This window comes from Camellia sinensis, chromosome 8 (genome assembly GCF_055761805.1).
Source record: "Camellia sinensis isolate YWXY chromosome 8, ASM5576180v1, whole genome shotgun sequence".
In the NCBI taxonomy this organism is placed as follows: domain Eukaryota; kingdom Viridiplantae; phylum Streptophyta; class Magnoliopsida; order Ericales; family Theaceae; genus Camellia; species Camellia sinensis.
This window is the reverse complement of record NC_138968.1, coordinates 198,134,059-198,153,784: the sequence shown is the minus strand read 5'-3', so window position 1 is coordinate 198,153,784 and position 19,726 is coordinate 198,134,059. Positions and strand designations below refer to the sequence as shown.

At 40.4% G+C, this 19,726-nt stretch overlaps 2 protein-coding genes across 2 annotated transcripts; one reads left to right on the top strand and one right to left on the bottom strand.

Moving 5' to 3' along the window:
• Window positions 1–1,942: 1,942 nt before the first annotated feature.
• Window positions 1,943–15,513, top strand: LOC114267034 (2-oxoglutarate (2OG) and Fe(II)-dependent oxygenase superfamily protein). Its single transcript, XM_028208015.2, has 3 exons — window positions 1,943–2,655; window positions 14,568–14,919; window positions 15,008–15,513. Exons 1-3 carry the CDS (start codon window positions 2,153–2,155, stop codon window positions 15,257–15,259), a joined length of 1,107 nt encoding a protein of 368 aa, XP_028063816.1. The 5' UTR covers window positions 1,943–2,152; the 3' UTR covers window positions 15,260–15,513.
• Window positions 3,064–6,915, bottom strand: LOC114272051 (uncharacterized). The gene is made up of 5 exons (XM_082884558.1): window positions 6,535–6,915; window positions 4,136–5,840; window positions 3,924–4,042; window positions 3,489–3,837; window positions 3,064–3,401 (listed from the first exon to the last, which is right to left on the bottom strand). Exons 2-5 carry the CDS (start codon window positions 5,805–5,807, stop codon window positions 3,247–3,249), a joined length of 2,295 nt encoding a protein of 764 aa, XP_082740684.1. The 5' UTR covers window positions 5,808–5,840; window positions 6,535–6,915; the 3' UTR covers window positions 3,064–3,246.
• Window positions 15,514–19,726: the final 4,213 nt, after the last annotated feature.

Below are 19,726 nucleotides of genomic sequence, written 5' to 3'. Positions count from 1 at the left end.
ATGATGATGAACATATCTCTCTCTCTCTACTATCTCTCTCTCATCAGATTTTTTTTTTGTTGTTGGATCTATTTTTTTTTTTTGGTCGGGAAATTTTTGGGTTAGAGAAGCCCGATCCCCGTTAGGGGGCACGGGCGGGAGTGGATATAGGTTCCCTGTCGGGGATCGGGGCCGGGGACCGGGAAATTTCCACCGTCGAGGATCAAGTATGGGAGGTGTGATCCCTGACCCCGCCCCGTTGCCATTCCTAGTAGGAGAAGAAGATGATTGAGCCTAGTTGGTTAAGAATTTAGCCCAATAATAGGACATATGTGAGGTTGAGTCTAATATTCACATATGGGCTTATGTATTTTGTATTATGGCCCAACCATCGAGTCTTGCCCATGTTTATTAGGCTTGTTTATAACTTTGTTTTTTATTTTGAGTACTTGTAGTTTATGAGAGAAAATTAATTTAAATAAATTAAAAAAAACTAATTATTGAAAATCTAAGAGAATTGTATTTAATTTTCTACTTTATAATTTTTAATTTTTAAGAAGTTGCACCACAAAAAAAAAAAAGAAAAAAAAAGAAAGAAAGAAGCAAATTGACAAATAATTTGGGATTGTGTTAAAAGAAAAAGAATATCATAGGGGGTTGAACCCGCTTGATGACCTCGGTGTTCAAGAACGCAAAGATTGGTCTGGCCCAACAGGCCTATCCCTTATTTTTAGTTGAGATTACAATCTATCTATTTATATTTAGAGTTACATGACCCATCCTCAGATTTGAGCCGCCTAAAGTCTGAAATGGGCCGGGTATTCTACTCCCACAAAAAGATCCACAAGTCGCTGTTTGGAAATATGAATAAAAATAAAATAACATAAAAGTTACATCTTTTTAAGATTTTTAATTTTTTTTTATCCATCTTATATAGATGAATCAAAATTTTTTTGACAAAGCCAAAAAAATTTCTAAAATTCACTATTTTTTGCTCTTTTTTTAAAAATATTTTTTTGGAATTTTTATATAAAAAAATAATTTTCTGATTCATCTAAAATTTAGAAGAGTAAATATTTTTTAATTTTTTTTAAAAAAATTCACTATAGACACAAATTAAAAAAAAAAACACTTAAAAAGCAAATCCGACTTTTTCTTTTGAGTGTGACCTCAATCATGCTTTCAGAAGAAATCAGCAACTAAGATTAAAAGAGAGTATATGTTGTGGTCAGGCCGGCCTTAGGCAAGGGCCAATCAGATCATATCCTAAGTCCCTTAAAATAGAGTTAAAAAATGATTTCTCCTATTATGATTTAGTGTAATATATTAGGTATATTTTAAGTTAAAAAAAAATTAAAAAAGATTTTAACTAACTTAAAATAAATAGACTCATTAAAAAATTAATAGGCCTATTCAAAAAAATTAACATTGTTATCTATTAAAAACAAACTCCAAAAAAAGACCCCTCCTATTATAGTTTATTGTAATATATTAGGTATATTTTAAATTCAAAAAAAATTTAAAAAGACCCAAATTAACTTAAAATAAATTGATTCATTAAAAAATTGAAAGCCTATTTAAAATAATTAGCATTATTATCCATTAAAAATGATTTTTCAAAAAAACTAGATTATGCAAATATTATGGATTTATTTTCTTCTAAAAATACAAGAAGAGCGATGATCAAGCGACATTTATTAGTTGTTGTAATGTAATACTAAATATTTTTTGTGATTTTACACAAATCTTTTATCTTTTACCTTCATTTTTTTTTATTTAATGAAAAAAAAAATATGAAAGATTTCAAAAATTTAAAGTCCCGAAAATCTCAAGCTGGGCCTGGATGTGGTTCTCATTTCATTATGGTTGGCAAAATATCATTATCAGACTAGTCGCTTCTCTAGTATTTAATTACTAAAGTGGTTCTCAACAAAATAATGGTGGCGAATAAAATAAAATAAATAAACAAAAAGAGTACATTACACTTTTTAGATCAAAGTGTAACTCATATATTCACATAACATTTTAGGTGCGGTGGGAATCCTACATATATGTTATAAATGATAAAAGATAACACTATTTGCCGGATATGTGAAACTGAGCATATCTGCATATCTATTTTTTATTACTTAAAAATAAAAGAGCACACATTTGCAAGCTTTGACACTCAAAAATGGCTCCAAGTTCCGAAGATGGAAACTCCTTATTCAACTTCGTGGTCCGAGACGGCAACGGCGTCAAAGGATTGACAGATTCAGGCCTATCAAAAGTGCCCGACCAATACATCCAACCACCAAACGAGCAATTTGGCAAAACCACTGCCGCACATCCACACGACCAACCGGCAATCGACTTGTCGGGCCTTGATGGGCCCAACCATGATCAGGTGGTTGAGGCTGTTGCTAAGGCTGCTGAGACTCTTGGGTTTTTCCAGGTGGTGAAACACGGTGTGCCGGTGCAGTTGCTGGAGGCGGTGAAGGAGGGGGCTCACCGGTTCTTTGGGCAGCCAACGGAGAAAAAGGCGGTGTATATGAAAGGAGTGAGTACGAGTCCGTTGGTGAAGTATGGGACGAGCTTTTTGCCTGAGGTAGAGAAGACCTTGGAGTGGAAGGACTTTCTTAATATGGTTTATACTAATGATGAAGATGCTCTTCAACATTGGCCTAATCAGTGCAAGTAAGCTTACAATTATGTCAGTTGATTGCTTTGCTTTGTTTATAGTGGGATTTGGGTAAAAACAAATTGTATTGAAAATAGATGGAAATTTGAAAAGAGTTTTGAAATCAATGAAAATGTTTAAATTTTTTTTTTTTTTTTTTTTTTCGCGCGCGCTTGATGTAGTTGTTACCGAGGCTTATATTTGTTTGTGAAAATTACTAAACAAACCAATGTTTTTAAAGGCGAAAGCGCAAGGCGAGGCCTTTTACCCTTGTTGAGGCGAGGCGTAAGCCTCGAGGCGTTGAGGCGTAAGCCTTTTGAATTTTGATTTTTTTAATTTTTATAAAATGTAAAATTAATTAAATATAGCATAAAAAGAATAAAAAAAATAAGAATTGCCAAATAAAATTTTTAAAGGCCATTCTAAGCATATAACCAAAATTAATTAATTATTTCAAGTATTATAAGTGCTTTCTAAGTCATTCTGATAAATACTATAATAAAAAAATAACTTAAGTCATGGTCAAAAACTTAAATTCCAATTGTTCAATAAACAAAATAACTTAAAACTCTAATACTCTATGAACAAAGCAATAAATAAATAATAGGTCATTCTAAGTCATCCTCATTAATTTTGTCATCATCTTCGTCCGCTATATCTATAATGGGATAAGTTCCATCATCTATTCCACCAACTTCTTCCGACTCCATGTCTTCATCCGCAAGGGTGCATCTTGCTGCCTTGCCTTTTCCTCTATCATTTCCTATACAAGAAATAGGATTTCAAATTAATTAAATAGGCACATATAATAATATATATGCAACTAGTGCATAATTGTTTAACAACTTACTTGAACCTTCACCAACTTTTCTTTTCTTCGCATTCGAAGATGAGTCAACATTACTCGTAGTCGTAGTTGATCGATTCTCTGCACTTCTATCATATGTAGTGATAGGCACAGTCCTAATTGCTTCAGCATCGAACAATTCTTCTTCATCAAGCCAAGAAGCATCAAGGGAGAGGACAGGATCTTCTTTTTCAGCAATCCATTCATCATCCGAATCAATTTCATCAATTGGTATTGGATCGATGTTTTGTCTTCTTCTAATACTCCTCTCTCTTAGTTTAGTGTTGTACTTCACATAGACCAAAGCATTCAAACGTTTGTGCTCAAGCCTATTCCTCTTTTTTGTATGAATCTAATATAATAATATAAGAAACGAAATAAAAAACATGAATATTTTATTTTATGCATAAGAAACTTTAGGAAAGAAAGATATATTACCGACTCAAAGGTGCTCCAATTCCTCTCACATCCCGAAGCACTACAAGTTAGACTAAGTATTCGAATAGCAAATTTTGTTAACTCTGGTGTTTTGCTCCCAAAACGAATCCACCAATCAGCTACATAATTAGAAAAATGCACAAATAATTTCAATCTCGTATTTTAATTTTATATAATGTAATTGGAAAATTATTTTCATATTAGTTTCTTACCGGGAGAGCGTATCGCTCTAGAATCAATTGCAACACGACTTCCGAATTCCCTTTTTGCTTGATCATAATAGTCCAATTGGATATCAGCCTTGAGACGCTCATCATAACTCAACATTCTATCCATGCACTGATACAATCCTTGCCTCACTTCCTCAACATTGGAGAATGAATCTCGATAGCGCAACTGAGGGTTTAGATAATAACCAGCAGCATGTAAAGGTCTATGAAGTTGTGGTGTCCACCTTGCATCTATCTTATTCCAAATTGGTCCGTACTTCCTAACATTTCCTCCACAATTGAAAGCAATCTTTTCTTTAGCTAAATCCATCAACTCATAAATGTAACCCATAGCAGGCCTTTCCTCTGAATCAACTTCTCGCAAAACACTAACCAAAGGTATTGTGCTTTTGATACAAAAAGCAACATTCGGCCAAAATTTTGGATCAAACAACACAGTTGCACGAGCCTTTACCCCTTCAACCTTTCTTGCCCAACTACTAGAAGCCCACTTTTCTGAAGAAAACATAGCTTGGAGTGGTTGCTTTTGTTTGTAAAGACTTTGGAGAGTAAGATAAGCAGTGGCAAACCGTGTTACTGCTGGACGGAGTAGTTCACTGTTCTTTGTATATGATCTCATCATTGAAAGAACCCAACAATGTCCATATATAAACTTGACCACTTGCCTAGATAACGAGAGAGTTTGGTCACAGACTTTCAATTTTCCAATGTCCTCCAACATTAAATCAATACAATGCGCAGCACATGGAGTCCAATACAACTTCTTCCTCTTCTCCATAAGTCTCGACCCGGCATTGACATAGTTTGAAGCATTATCAGTAATAACTTGAACAACATTATCTTCCCCAATTTCATCTACGACACTATCAAGATAGTTAAACATCAACTCCCCATTTTTTATAGTATCAGATGCATCAATTGATTTTAAAAACCAAGTTCCAGCAGGGCTATTCACAAGAAAATTAATAAGTACTCTACTTTTCCCATCTGTCCAACCATCAGACATAATTGAGCATCCATATTGTTTCCATGCTTTCTTATGTTCCTCCATCATAACATTTATATCCTCTACTTCTGCTTTAAGAATCCAAGTTCTCAATTCATGCATAGAAGGGGCTTTGAAACCAGGTCCATAATTTGCAATTCCATCAACTGCAGCTACCCAATACGGATCATTCACTAAATTAAATGGAAGAGCTTTACAATATATAAAACGCCCAATCTTTCGACACACATCTTTTCTTTCTTCTTGTTTCCATTTGGAGTTCAGTGTAGATTGTCGTGCTTGAGAACTAGCAAATTTATCCATTGGACCCCTCGGTTTCGGTGCTTGTGTATCGCCTTCAATAGATTGAGAAGCACCACTCTCGCCCTTTGCTCCAGCACCCATCCCAATTTCATATAGCATCTCATTACGGGCACTTTTTTGCTCAAAGAAATTTTTTAATGCGTGTTGGCATTCCAACTTTACATCTTCAGGAACTTTTGAACACGGTTTAATGCCTTTATGTGTGCCGGCTAGATGATTTTTAAATCGACTTACAGTACCACTACAAGTTTGATCACAAAATTTACATCTAAAATACTTTTCCCCATCAACTTCTTTTACATACTTCCAGACAAAATCTTTTCTTTGGCCTTTGGGTTCAGTCATTTTTTTTTCCCCACAAACTTATCAACTGTAGCACTACATAAAAATAAACAAAAAAAATTTTAAAAAAAAAGATACTGGTTAGGTGGGATGACAAAAAGAAAAAAAAATATTAATATTAATAATAATAAATTATAGTCTATCAAAAAATAATAATAATAATAATAATTTTAAATAAAAGAAGGAGAAATATTAAAATAATAATATTAAGCATGATATGGTAATCTACTATACATATATAATATATTATATAATAACATGTTAGTCCACTACATATATAATATACTATTTAATAACATTACACTGTACATATATAATATATTATATAATAACATGTTAGTCCACTACATATATAATATATTATTTAATAACATGGTAGTCCACTACACTGTACGCTTGAAACAAAGATATAATATATTAATATAAAAATATGTTAGTCCACTGTACGCTTGAAACAAAGATATATATATATTATATAATATATATCCATCACAGTCGGCTAGAAATAGATAGACAGACCACTATACTACACTGTAGCTATATTATATAACATATATACTGCACAACAAAGATACATATATTATAGAATATATATACATCACAGTGACAGAACGAGAGAGACGATGTAGAAAGCAGATCGACAGAGACGATGCAAAGAACAGAACGAGAGAGAGAGACACAGAGACAGAGTCGACTCAACTCGACAGAAAGAGAGAGAGAGACTGCGTACCTTGAAAACCCTAGTTCGTTGAAGAAGATTAGGCGATTGATTTGAAGTTGTTGGACTCTGATTTGAAGATCGACTTACATGGTATTTATAACTTATTCTTGAGCAATTTCTGTTTGAATCGAAGTCAATTTATAGCAATTTTTCCATCACCTACTCTATCTTCTCTTTTTTGAATTTTGAAATCGAACTCTTCAAAGGCTTCCGCCTCGCTATCGAAAGCGTCAAAAGCGCATGAAGCCCGACAAAGGCTTGCGCCTCTGATCTTGACGCGTACGCATAGCTGGGGTCTCGCCCCAAACAGAACGCATCTGTGCGTTTTCTGTACGCCTCGCCTCAAGTCGCGCCTTAAGTCGCGCCTCGAATACGCCTTTGAAAACCTTGAAACAAACTAACAAATCTTATAATTATTGTGTGGGGAGCAAATATTCAGGCAAGCCCGCACTCCTTTCTTCCAAACTCCTGTCTGTCCGATCGATCGATCGACCTGCGAGCACAACGGCGGTGAGCTACCCAGCGGTGTGTGGCTGGAAAACCCCTCCGACGATCGAGTTAGACACACACACAGGGATAGAGAGAGAGAGAGAGAGAGGACTGAGTTCTGTTCAGTGTTTATCTCACCAAAATGTCATCCGTCCAGTATGGGGGGCGCAGACTCGCTTATACACCTTCTGCGCCCCATATCTACTCTCATTAGTCTCTCGACACGTGGTGCTGCTATTCCATCTGTCAGCACAAATCTTGCTGAACATCACCTAACCCAACTGCCAGCCCACTCTACTGGGAGCTCGGCAACTGGATTGCAGCATCTCGACTGCCAACGGCCATGCTGCACTTCAAGCCCAAGCGTTCCAATAACCAAGCTCATTGAGGACTGAGCTCGATTGCATCCCGGCATAGCCGAGCTCGGGACAGCTCACACTAGTTTGCCACTGGCCTTCCTGCCGAGCTAACTCATGAACCGTGGAAACTCCACGCCTTGCCTAGCGCCGGTCATCCCACTTGACTAGCTTCTACACCATGGAGCCACGTAGCTCGGTCCGACCACGCCTGGCCTGGCGTCGGACATCTCGCTTGACCGGCTTCTATACCATGAAGCCAAATAGCTCGGTCCGACCACGCCTTGCCTTAACCGAGCAAAACCTTTCAGGATAGGCCCGTTTCACCGCGGCCCAAACTTGTTCGGCCTAGATCTGCCCGGCCATTTCCACGGCCTAAACCAGACCATAAATCTCCCTCTCAATTACCCCTTAATTCCGTCCGCCAAAGCGTGAATGGGACTACCTGTTATGACCGGGGTAAACACTTCCTCGGTTCTCAGTTTTGCAAGAAGTCGACCGGGCTAATTTCTGCGCTCGGTTCCTTGTCTTGCTCGGTCGACGCCTCGTCTGACCTTCTTGTAGCTTGACTTGTTCGGTCGACGCCTCGTCTGATCAGCTCTGACGCTGCCATTAATAGGGACACATGTCGTGCGCTGATTGGCCTTGAGCCGCAAACAGTCACGTCCCTTCAATTCAAATTTTGGGCGGCCTTTCCACTCCTATAAACATGCCCCATCTCATTTCCTTCCATTCTTACTGTCTCACCTCAAACCTTCAATGTTCCAGAGCTCAAGCATCCTTAGTAAGCTTCACTCCTGCTCTTTCTTGTACTCGTGCTCGAAGAAGTAGTCCCTGCCCTCAACTGGTAAGTCCTTCAACTCTTCTTATTGTCATTTCATTTGATATTACTCCTTTTAGGGCACCAAATCCGTAGGTTTTAGGACATAACCCTCCCAAAACCCACATTTGCCCCTATTCTCTTCGTTACTCTTCAATCCCAGTGATGAACACATGAATACACGAAAAAATAGGGCAAACCGGGCTCTAGGTCACCTTTTGATCCCAAAATACAATAAGACCGAGCAATTTACTAATTTATCAAAACCTTTAGCAAAAACCGGGATAGACAGGGACTTGGCCGCTCGAACAGGCTAACATCTGGTCCGCTTGAGCGACCGAGCTCCTTGGTTCACCTTCACGACCGAGGTGGTTGGCACTCTTCATGATCGAGCTAAAGTCAAGCTCGTTTTGCACGACCGCGCTCACACTTACAACTGTCATCCTTTTCCTGCAGAGTCCAAGGAGACCATTGACCAAATATTGAGGCTCTCAAAGACCGAGCAGCCATCAAGACACCAGTCTGTGCCAAACCACCTCGGCCGAGCTAATCCAGCCTGCTACACATGGGGCGCTTCCGCTTCCTTGTTGACACTCCGGCTGTCTTGGCCGCGTTTTGGGAAGACTACGGTATCCCGGCAGATGTTCACCTAGAGCTCGCCGAAATTGAGACAACCCCTTGAGGAAGATTAGACCAGTACCCCTTCACCGTGCTTTCCATCATTGAAGGAGGCCTCTGCTTCCCGGTCAACCTTCTACTGACCGAATTCCTGCGCCATACCGAGCTAGCACCCACACAAGTATCAACCAACACCTACCGAATAATCAACGGCATCCATGAGCTAAATAACCGGCTAGGGACCAACTTAGGTTTAGCCGAGATACTGCGACAGTACACCCTTGGGCACACCGGTGATGGCCTCGCCTATTACTTAAAGATTAGGCCGGGCAAAGAAAAAATAGTGACCAGTACTCCAGACAAAGACTTACACGACGACGACGACTTCTTCTGGGTGTCCGACAATTATGAAACGGCCGACGTACCGGGCTGGTTCATTAGCAAGCATTTCGGCGAGACATGTAAGCCGTGCTAACTGGCTCGGTTAATTGCCTTTTCTCAATAATTTGTACTTAAACATTTTTCTTCTTTCCTTTGCAGCGATCCAAGCCTTACAAGCCAACTACCATTACCCCAACGAAGAAGCCATCCGGACCGTGCTCCGCTACCACTACCGGGATTGTAACGAGCTACTCGGTTACGTCCAACATATAGATACTCAGCTTTGTGCCAGAGTAAGGTCACTGACTTCCTCCGTGCTCCGTCACCTCCTCCAGACCTAACATTACCGGACGTGCCCCTAATCCGATTAACCGAAGAAGAAGAGATGGCAAAATGAAGCCGTATCAAGAACCTCCTCACAACAACTTCCACCGAGATGTCGAGCGTCATCACCCGCTCTCCAGCTGCCGGTCAATCCAGCGGGGCCGTGGTTGCGCTAGCGTCTCCTGCTGCCGGGCAAGCCAGCCAAGACAACCGCCAGGTTAGGAAACGGCCTCGCACAGACTCCTCTGCCGAGCTAATTGAAGAGCTGACTACCGAGCAACCCGCCGTCATCGTCAACCCAGCACCGACATGACGACCGCAGCTCAAATACTAGGGTAAGGAGATCCCGGCAACAGCTTTCGTGAAGGGCGACAAAGAACATCTTCTCGCCTTTGACCTCTCTAAGGCCCTTCTCCTACCGAGCGATGTGGTCGACAGCGACCATGTTCCAGACACCCGGTTGGTGAAGTCGGCCGTGAAGTCCATGACCAGGGTAAGAGTCAAACTTCTACTCAAATTTTCACAAGTGTTTGCACGGTTTCCTCTTTGATCAATCTCTCTTCTTGCAGGCCATCCAGAAGCTACACTTGGTCATGGAGCGCATTCATCGACTACGGCAGAAGACGAATGACACAGCCAGCCAAGTTCAAAGTCTTCAAACCGAGCTCGGCCGAGCAAAGTTTTCACTGCAGATAGCAAACGCGAACAACTCTCGGTTGCTCGGCCAACTTGGTGACGCTGAGAAAGAGAGAGATGCGCTCCAGGCCAAGTTGGATGCACTGAAAAAGTCCAAGAAGAAAGAGCTGGAGGACGCAAAAAATTACATTCTGAAGTGTAAGGCAAAAAATTCCTTTGCGCGAAAAGAAAACAAAAGCTAGAAATAATACAGTTTGAGGTTGGTCGCATTCCATGGCCGGGGTATTCCTCTACCATCCAAGTCCTCCAAGTGGTATGCCCCCTTGCCCGCCAGACCGGTTATCTTGTAGGGTCCTTCCCAATTTGCCCCTAGTTTGCCTTCACCTGGCACCAGGGTATTGCCCATGACTTTTCTCAAGACCCAATCACCTACTTTGAACGGTCTGGGGTGCACCGTTTTGTTGTATTTCCTTGAGAGCTCTTGTTGGTAGGCGGCCACATGGATGAGAGCCTTTTCTCGGCGTTCATCCACGAGGTCCAATTCCAGGGCAATGGCTTCGGTGTTCAGCTCGGGCTCAAAACTTTCACTTCTGAGGGTGGGCATTCCAGCTTCCAAAGGTATGACTGCCTCTATGCCATATGCCAAAGCAAAAGGAGTTTCCGCGGTAGATCGCCGCGGGGTTGTTCGGTATGCCTAAAGGACGCTGGGGAGTTCCTCAGCCCACTTTCCCTTTGCCTTCTCCAGCCTTTTCTTTAACCCATCAAGGATGGTCTTGTTTGATGTCTCGGCTTGACTATTAGACTGCGGGTAAGCCAGGGTGGAGTTGTAGAATTCTATCTTCAAGTTTTCACAAAATCCTCTGAAAAAATGTTCGTCAAATTGGGTGCCGTTGTCAGAGATCAGAATTTTGGGGACGCCAAACCGCGTTACCACATTCTGCCAGAGAAATTGCTTGATGTCTTTCTCCTTGATTGTTGCCAAAGGCTCTGCTTCAACCCATTTGGTGAAGTAGTCTGTGGCCGCGATGAAGAACTTCCGGTTGCCTGGTGCGGTTGGAAGTGGCCCCACTATATCTAGCCCCCACATCGCAAAGGGCCAAGGGCTAGTGAGAGGAAGAAGTTCCCTGGCCGACTGGTGGATCTGGTGGGCAAACTTCTGGCACTTCTGGCACTTGTGAACATACTTCTACGCGTTGACTTGCATGCACGGCCACTAGTAGCCCTGCGAAATAGCTCGGTAGGCCAAAGATCTGCCCCTATGTGACTGCCACAGATGCCTTTGTGAATTTCGTACAGGAAGGCTTCCACGCTGCTCGGGTGCACACACTTCAAGTAGGGACTGGTGAAAGACTTCTTGTATAAAGCGCCAGATGGAAAGAGCCAAAACCGCTCTGACTTCACCCGCACTTTATGTGCTTCCTTCTTGGCGGCTAGAAGGGTCTGGTCTTTGGGAAAAATGATGATTGGGTCCATGCAAGAAGGACCTAGCTCGGCGCAGAGTACTTCTGTCTGTCCGGTTTCCTCAATGCTGGGCCTCGGAAGGAATTCAATCAAAAGAGGGTTGGGAGATGGGCTGTCGACTATAGAAACAAGGCCGGCCAACTCATCTGCTCGGCCATTTTCTTCTCGGCCGATCTGTTGGACCCTGATCGCCTGAAATCGCTTGATGTGGTCCCTGACTAGAGCTTGGTACTTTATCATTCGGTCATCCTTTGCTTTCTAAACCCCAGAAACTTGGTTAACCACAAGCTGGGAATCACTGTAAACCATTAGCTCGGATGCTTGCATCTGAAGGGCGCTCTTGAGCCCGACCAAGAGCGCCTCGTACTCGACCTCATTGTTGGATGCTGGGAAGCCAAGGGTGATAGAATGTTCAATAGTCAGTCCGTCTAGCAAAATCAGAACTATGCCCAGCCCGGTGCCGTGACGGTTCGAGGCTCCATCAACAAAAAGTTTTCACATTTCGCCAACAAAGAGCTTCCAACACTCTGAGGGGTCCTGAGAAGCCTGAAGGTTGATGGGATCACGGTTGCTGGGCTGTTCGGCCTCCAGTTCCGTGCTGAGCGGTTCCACTTCAACCCCCTTTGGTGATTCGGCGCCGAACTCAGCAAGTTGATCCATAATGCCTAAGTTCGTAGGCGAATCGCCAGGTTGCGGTATTATGCCGGCCGTAGGCTCTGTGCTGAGCGGTTCCATTTCAGCCCCCCTCGGTGATATGGTACCGGACAGAGCAGGTTGGTTGGTGATACCCAACTCCGTCATCGCATCGCCGGGCTGTAGTATCGTATTAACTGAAGGTGCCTCGGCGGGGCGCGCAAGTTCCGCGTCGCCAACACCGCTAAGCGGCGGTATTTCGGTCAAGCTTGCATTCACCTCTTCATCTGCCGCGACAATATCAACCGGGCATACCGGATGAGTTCCGGGTGAGAATTCAGCAACGAAGTCAGCCAAAGTCTGGGCTTTCATGGCAGTGCGCGGCTAGAACTTTACGTCAAACTGTCCCAACTCGACCGCCCACTTAAGAATTCAACCGGAGAAGTTCGCCCGTTCGAATAAAGCTTTGTGGGGGAACTCGGTCAGAACGATTATTGTATGCGCATGGAAATAGTGCCCCAACTTCCTCGAGGCCATCATTAATGCCAACGCAAGTTTTTCCAGCAGCAAGTATCTCGACTCTGCCGGTAATAAGGTTTTGCTGACGTAGAAGATAGGGAGGTGCTTGATTCCTTCCGACCGGACAAGCACTGCACTGACTGCATGCTGTGAAACGGCCAGATAAAGGTAAAGTTCTTCACCGGGCTTCGGTGTTACCAAATATTTAGGCAAGCCCGCACTCCTTTCTTCCAAGCTCTTGTCTGCCCGATAGACCTGCGAGCACAACGGCGGTGAGCTACCCGGCGGTGTATGGCCGGAAAACCCCTCCGATGATCGAGTTAGACACACACACAGGGATAGAGAGAGAGAGAAGACTGAGTTCTGTTTAGTGTTTATCTCACCAAAATGTCATCTGTCCAGTATGGGGGGCGCAGACTCGCTTATATACCTTCTATGCCCCATATCTACTCCCATTAGTCTCTCGACACGTGATACTGCTATCCTATCTATCAGCACAAATCTTGCTGAACATCACCTAACCCAACTGCTAACCTACTCTACTGGGAGCTCAGCAGCCGGATTGCAGCATCTCGGCTGCCAACGACCATGCTGCACTTCAAGCCCAAGCGTTCCAATAACCAAGCTCATTGAGGACCGAGCTCGATTGCATCCCGGCATAGCCGAGCTCGGGACAGCTCACACTAGTTTGCCACCGGCCTTCCTGCCGAGCTAACTCATGAACCGTGGAAACTCCACGCCTTGCCTGGCGCCGGTTATCCCACTTGACTGGCTTCTACACCATGGAGCCACGTAGCTCGGTCCGACCACGCTTGGCCTGGCGCCGGACATCTCACTTGACCAACTTCTATACCATGAAGCCAAATAGCTCGGTCCGACCACGCCTTGCCTTAATCGAGCAAAACCTTTCAGGATAGACCCGTTTCACCGTGGCCCAAACTTGTTCGGCCTAGATCTGCCCGGCCATTTCCACGGCCCAAACCAGATCATAAATCTTCCTCTCAATTATAATTGTTATGCTTATAAAGGTGGCATATAATCATAAAATTTTAATATTTAAAATGGACCCAATATAAATATAATATAGGTGTTAGTCTGGTGAGTAAGAAAAAATTATAAGAATTATTAATTTGTATATCATTACTCTTTGCTTGTTGCTATTGGCTTATACATCATCATTATCATTACAAAGTTGAATAATTAATGAATAGTATTATAAAAAAAAATTATAAAAAAATGATTTGGTATATTATGATACCTTCATTTAAAAAGACTAAGCATATTGTCATGTGCAATTGAAATTTTTAATACAAGTATTCCCGGAGTATATACACGTAATGTTTCATAAGATTTTGATTGATAGAAAAGAGTAAGGGCCCATGATTTATGTTGGAGATTGGGGAACAATATAAGGGCTAAGTAATTAGTGATTGATTTGGAGTATGACCACGTAATATTCTGAAATTATTAAATAATTTCCCAGGGGGATCATAGATGAGAGTGGAGATAGGGAGAGAGTTTATGTGTAGTGGAAAACGGTTTTTGATTTATTAATTTTACTTTAACAACTAGATTGAGGTATACATATATATATATATATATATATATATTTGACAAAATAGTGTGTGATTTTTTTTCAATACAAAATTATGTGACAATTAAAGTTTCACTGAAGCGAGCCAAGTATTTTATATAATAGAATATATATACATATATGACTTATTGTTATGTTCATAATTTACAAGTTTGTCAAAGTAAAAAATTATCATAATTTATCATTTTTCAAATTAATTTACTTATCGTAGGGAAGCGGCACTGGAGTACCTCAACACATCGACCCAGTTGGTGAGGAGACTATTGGCAGCATTAATTGGGCATCTTGGAGTGAGAGTAGATGAGTCTAGAGTTGAAGCACTTATTGGGCTAAGGATGGTAAACATGAACTTCTACCCACCATGTCCCAACCCAGAGCTCACAGTAGGAGTGGGCCGCCACTCGGACTTAGGCATCCTAACCGTCTTACTACAAGACGGCATTGGTGGTTTGTATGTCAAAGTAGAAGATGACACAAATTCTAGAAGAAATCGAGGAGAAGAGTGGATGGAAATACCACCCATCCCTGGAGCTCTGGTCATCAATGTTGGTGACACCCTTCAGGTGTGTGTGTGTTTTTATATATAATTTCTCTCGTTAGACTCTTATAATTGACAATTCTGTTTTAAATAATGTATTGTTTTTTTACTAGATACTGAGCAATGGAAGGTACAAAAGCGCTGAACACAAAGTGCGTACCACAAGCACTCAATCAAGAGTTTCAATCCCTCTGTTCACTATGCCACGATCATCAGAGAAAATTGCGCCACTGCCTCATCTAGTGGAGAGGGATGGTGTGGCTCGATATCAAGAATTTATATTTGACGATTACATGAACAACTTTTTTAGTAATGCCCATGAAGGAAAGAAGCCCCTCGAATTTGCTCAAATCAATTCTCAGTGATGCCAAGTCTCTTCTATTAATGTGTTCTTATTTTTCCACTCATCTTCTCCAGTTGAAATAATTCCACTTTTACTTAATCACATGTGTATTGTTTGGTGAATTGTACTTTTGATTTGAAATTTGAAATGTTTTGGGACAACAAAAACAGTTTCGCCTCTAGAGGGCATGAAATTCATGTCGAAACTCCTAATTCATGCCTAGTTTCTATATACTTTGATTAAAGAATATGGAAATACGATGTTGTCTTATCTAAATGTATGTGAGCAAATAGTTATCCAACTCAAGTCATGCATGTAAGAAAATTCCAAAGGTGATGAAATTTGGCCATGAAAAACCTCATTAGTCCCTTCCAAATTGTATTCTTCAACAATTAAACAAAAAACAGTAATTGAATAATTTAGAATAGATAATTTTGAACAAATTCATCAGTAAAATGAGAATGAATGTGTTATAATCCCACATTAGAGAAAAAGATAATTGGCCTAATGAATGTAAATTTCTCCAGATACTTTCCCTTTGAAAGCCAGTTTTCAAAATTAATAAAATTCGATTCATATTAAAATTTGGAACAATGTTAGTGTCACGACCCAAACCCGCCCCTGAAAGTCACTACAAGAAAACAGGGCAAATAACACGAAGGTTTTTGTGACGGGGTAACTGCCGTCGCAAAAAATGGTTTTTTGCGACGCAGTATAGTTGCCGTCGCCAAAAAAAATCTTTTGCAACGGCGTGTATCTGCCATTGAGAAAAATGACCTTTTGCGACGCACGATATACCGTCGCAAAAAGTATTATTTTGCAACGGTAAGAAGTTACTGTCGCAAATGGTGGACCATTTGTGATGGCAGAAGCCCATCGCAAACAAATATGGGTAAAACGACGTCGTTTTTATTGGTTAATCATGTATCATTTGTGACGGTTGAAATATGCCGTCGCAAAAAAATAAATATTTGTTGTCCCGCTCATTTGTATCCCATTTGCGGTCATGTGTCCCAAAGTACTTAAAATCCCCAAAATCCTCAAAATCAAAATCCATCTGAAACCAAAATCCCAAAAATGACCAAACCAAAATCCTCAAAATCCCTACTCACATTCAGCATTGCTGGAGTGAAGGAGGGTGAACGATGGCCTTCGCCGGAGTAACGAGCAACAACGACTGTGAACGACGAGTGATGAGGGTGAATGACGGCCTTCGCCGGAGTGACGAGCAGCAGCGAGTTTTGTGCTCTAGATCTCACTCCACTCTCAACTCCCTTGACTTGAATCTCAATATAAAATGCCCAAGTTGGAAGCTCGAAGGGACACCTCTCCACTGGACTAAAGGTAAGAAAGAACAAAATTGTTCCAAACACTTTATACTTACATTGCGTTTTTTCCCTCCAATTTCTCTTCCCAAATTCCTAATTTACATGATTAATAATTTTTAAAATCCAGTAATTTTGTAAATGCATCAGTAATTTACATGATTACATCGGTAATTTTTATTAAAATCCAGTAATTTACATGATTAATTCCTAATCAAGGTTTCTGTTTTTTTTTTAAAAAAAAAAATGTGATTGTCACAGATTTAAGGTTCCAGTAATTGTTTTTTTTTTTTGTTGTTAAAATCCAGCAATTTTGTCACAGATTTAATTTTTATAAATGCTCATGTGAATTGGGTTTCTGTGTGTTTTTTTTTTTATAAAACTTTGTCCCAATTTAGGGTTTCTTGACCAATTTGTTTGTTGATGTTCTTGATAGATCATTTTATGTTGGAACAATATTCTGTGTAAATAAATTAAATTGAAACAAAACCAAACAAATAAATAAATTACGTACCGAATTAAAAATAAAAGACCAAGTCGAGTGTGTAACACTCTGTCCTTAAGACAGATTCGCCCCGCTACGATACTTACGGTTATGTGGCATCTATCTCCTAGGATACAATGATCTTCACAAATTTGTAGTAGCAAATTTGTGATAGCACTCCAAACAAATTTATCCGGCGAGCTTGAACCTTGTGTTCAATACTCTCTTTATTTTCTCTAAAACTAGAATGAAGAATAAAATGCAAAGGAGAAAATTCTGGACAGCAAAATGGAATAATTTCAGACTGTTTTGGGATGTCAAAACACTGTTGGAATGATCTGTATTTATAGGCAAAATACACAGCCCCGAACATGTGCTGTTTGTCACTGAACAGGCGCAATCATGTGTTAACAGATATTGTTTTGAAATTCAAACAGATTCAACAGTTTTATTATTTGTTTGGTAGTTTTAAAACTGTCTAAAACTGCTGAACAGTTATCCAATCTGTTTAGAACAAATTGAACCTGTTGAACTATGTTTTGAATCTGTTCAAATCTGCCTAGTAGATTTAAATCTATTTGAAATAACAGAATCTGTTCGAAATTTGCAGAAAATTATTTTGGACAGTTTTGAATCTGTTCGATAGTTTAAACCTGTTTAACAGTATGGAAAAAAATGGAACTCGGAGACACAATTATTGGACAATAAATTTGAATTCAAATTTGAATTTGAAATAATTTTCTGCAATAATTTTTGAAATAAATTCAAAAGAATTTTGTTCAAAAAATTAATATTAGAACCGACCTACAACCCACACCCATGCGCGGCACAGCTCGGCTCGGGTCGGCTGGACGGACGACGACGACGGCGTGCGCACGTGTGTGGTGGTTTGGGCTAAGGTTCACTTTGTCCATAACTCCTCCCTTCTACAAACTTGGGGTGCCTTTTGGGGCCTAACCCAAGTGTTGTAGTATAGAGCTTATATATATAAACAAACTCTCTTAAAGTTTCAATGTGGGACAACCCATTTCAAGAAACGCACATTTACTTCTTTAAATGTCTATTCCACGAACCCGAAAACGACGCTAAATTCTCATTCACTTCAAAATGGTTTTGATGAACTGTCTGCATTGTGTGACTTACCACGCGGCAAGGAACACGTCACCGCTTCGGACCCGCCCCAAAAGACGTTTGGGGCCCACTCAATTTTAGGCTCAAAGATGGCCCAAAATAAAATAAGCCTAATAATAAAACCAATTTTCCAACAATCCCCCATAAGAATGGAATTTGACGGAGAGAAAATGCAACAACATGATCTAAATACAGAGAGTACATAAATTGAAAATATTCTACAAATGATAGGTAGCTTTTGGCTTTGAACCTTTCCTTGTGAGACACTATCAAATTTACTAGCTAACCAGTGAACATGATGTCTTGAATTGTTCAGTCGTTTGTGTAAACCAAGACAATAGAACTCACACAGTATATCCCCAGACACAGTTTAGTTCTCACTATTGTGTTCATTTTGGCCCTGAACAACCTGGTCTTTCATGAGTGCTCTAGAGAATTGTAGCCCTTCACAAATCTCATAGAATCGGCCCAGTTCACACTTACATAGGTTATTCTTATGAAGAGTATCCTGCCATACTTCACTAGTTTTACCTAGATATAAGAATCATTAAAATTTTACTTAACCTAAAACGCTATACACATCACTATTTCATCCTAGAAATGGGTAGGAGTTGGACTCCCTAGTGATTCTTCTGAGTCATACACAACTCGGTTGTCCCTTTAAACCTAGATCTTGGGATCTCCAGTCAACTAGGTTGGGTTGCCGTTGTGGTAACTCTTATTTAATAGGCTTAAGTCCCATTCGCCTCGATGAATTCTCAACTAGCTCTCTTGCTAACCCTTTGGTTAGTGGATCCGCTATGTTGTCTTTTGTAACAACCCTCGTCACTGTTTACCGATTAACCATTGATTACTGCTAAACTGAGACTGATTATGATTGGTAACTGAATTGATTGAAGTACTGAACTGATTGACTGAAATTTGGAACTAAATTGATTAAGTATATCTTTTTAATTGTATGTCTATCTGTTGACTGTTTGATTATCTGTTCATGCCTTTGTGTTTAAATTGCGAATTGAAGGCCTTATTGGCGGCCAAATCTGAAATTGATTGATGATTTGTGATCCTTAGAATTAATGTGATTTTATGGCATATTCAGTTAAAATGTGATTCAGTATGATTAAATTAAATTAAAGAATGTAAAACACATAGGTTGCCTTATCTACCAAATTGTCTTTGTGAGTGGGCCACTACCTAGGACATCTTTGAGCCTTTTTACACTCAAACAAAAACATTTCCTCAGCCCCTTTGTCCTTGCTAGCTGACCAAGAGAGAGTGATAGTGAGAGTAGTGAATTCAACATAGAGATTTGGCTTGAATCTTGAAGAATTAAAAGCTTAAGTGCATATTTGAGCCTCTAGACTTGTAATTGAGGAACCTAGGTATGAATTTCCTTCTCTTAATTGTGTATTTAAGTTCCTTCTAGCATGGATCATGGAAGATTAAAGAGTTAAGTCAAGTATTGGTTCAATAATGTTGAATTGGAGCTCATTCCATGCATGCATGTTTGAATTGTTGAGTTGTGAGTTGATTTCATGGTAAAATGTTA

Excerpts from the sequence above, each read along its gene's own strand:
- LOC114272051 (XM_082884558.1), bottom strand. The coding sequence starts at position 5,807 with ATGACTGAACCCAAAGGCCAAAGAAAAGATTTTGTCTGGAAGTATGTA. Across the intron at positions 3,838-3,923 it reads ATTGGAGCACCTTTGAGTCG|ATTCATACAAAAAAGAGGAA; the intron begins GTAATATATCTT and ends TTATTATATTAG. Across the intron at positions 3,402-3,488 it reads AAAAGTTGGTGAAGGTTCAA|GAAATGATAGAGGAAAAGGC; the intron begins GTAAGTTGTTAA and ends TTTCTTGTATAG.
- LOC114267034 (XM_028208015.2), top strand. The coding sequence starts at position 2,153 with ATGGCTCCAAGTTCCGAAGATGGAAACTCCTTATTCAACTTCGTGGTC. Across the intron at positions 2,656-14,567 it reads CATTGGCCTAATCAGTGCAA|GGAAGCGGCACTGGAGTACC; the intron begins GTAAGCTTACAA and ends TACTTATCGTAG. Across the intron at positions 14,920-15,007 it reads ATGTTGGTGACACCCTTCAG|ATACTGAGCAATGGAAGGTA; the intron begins GTGTGTGTGTGT and ends TTTTTTTACTAG.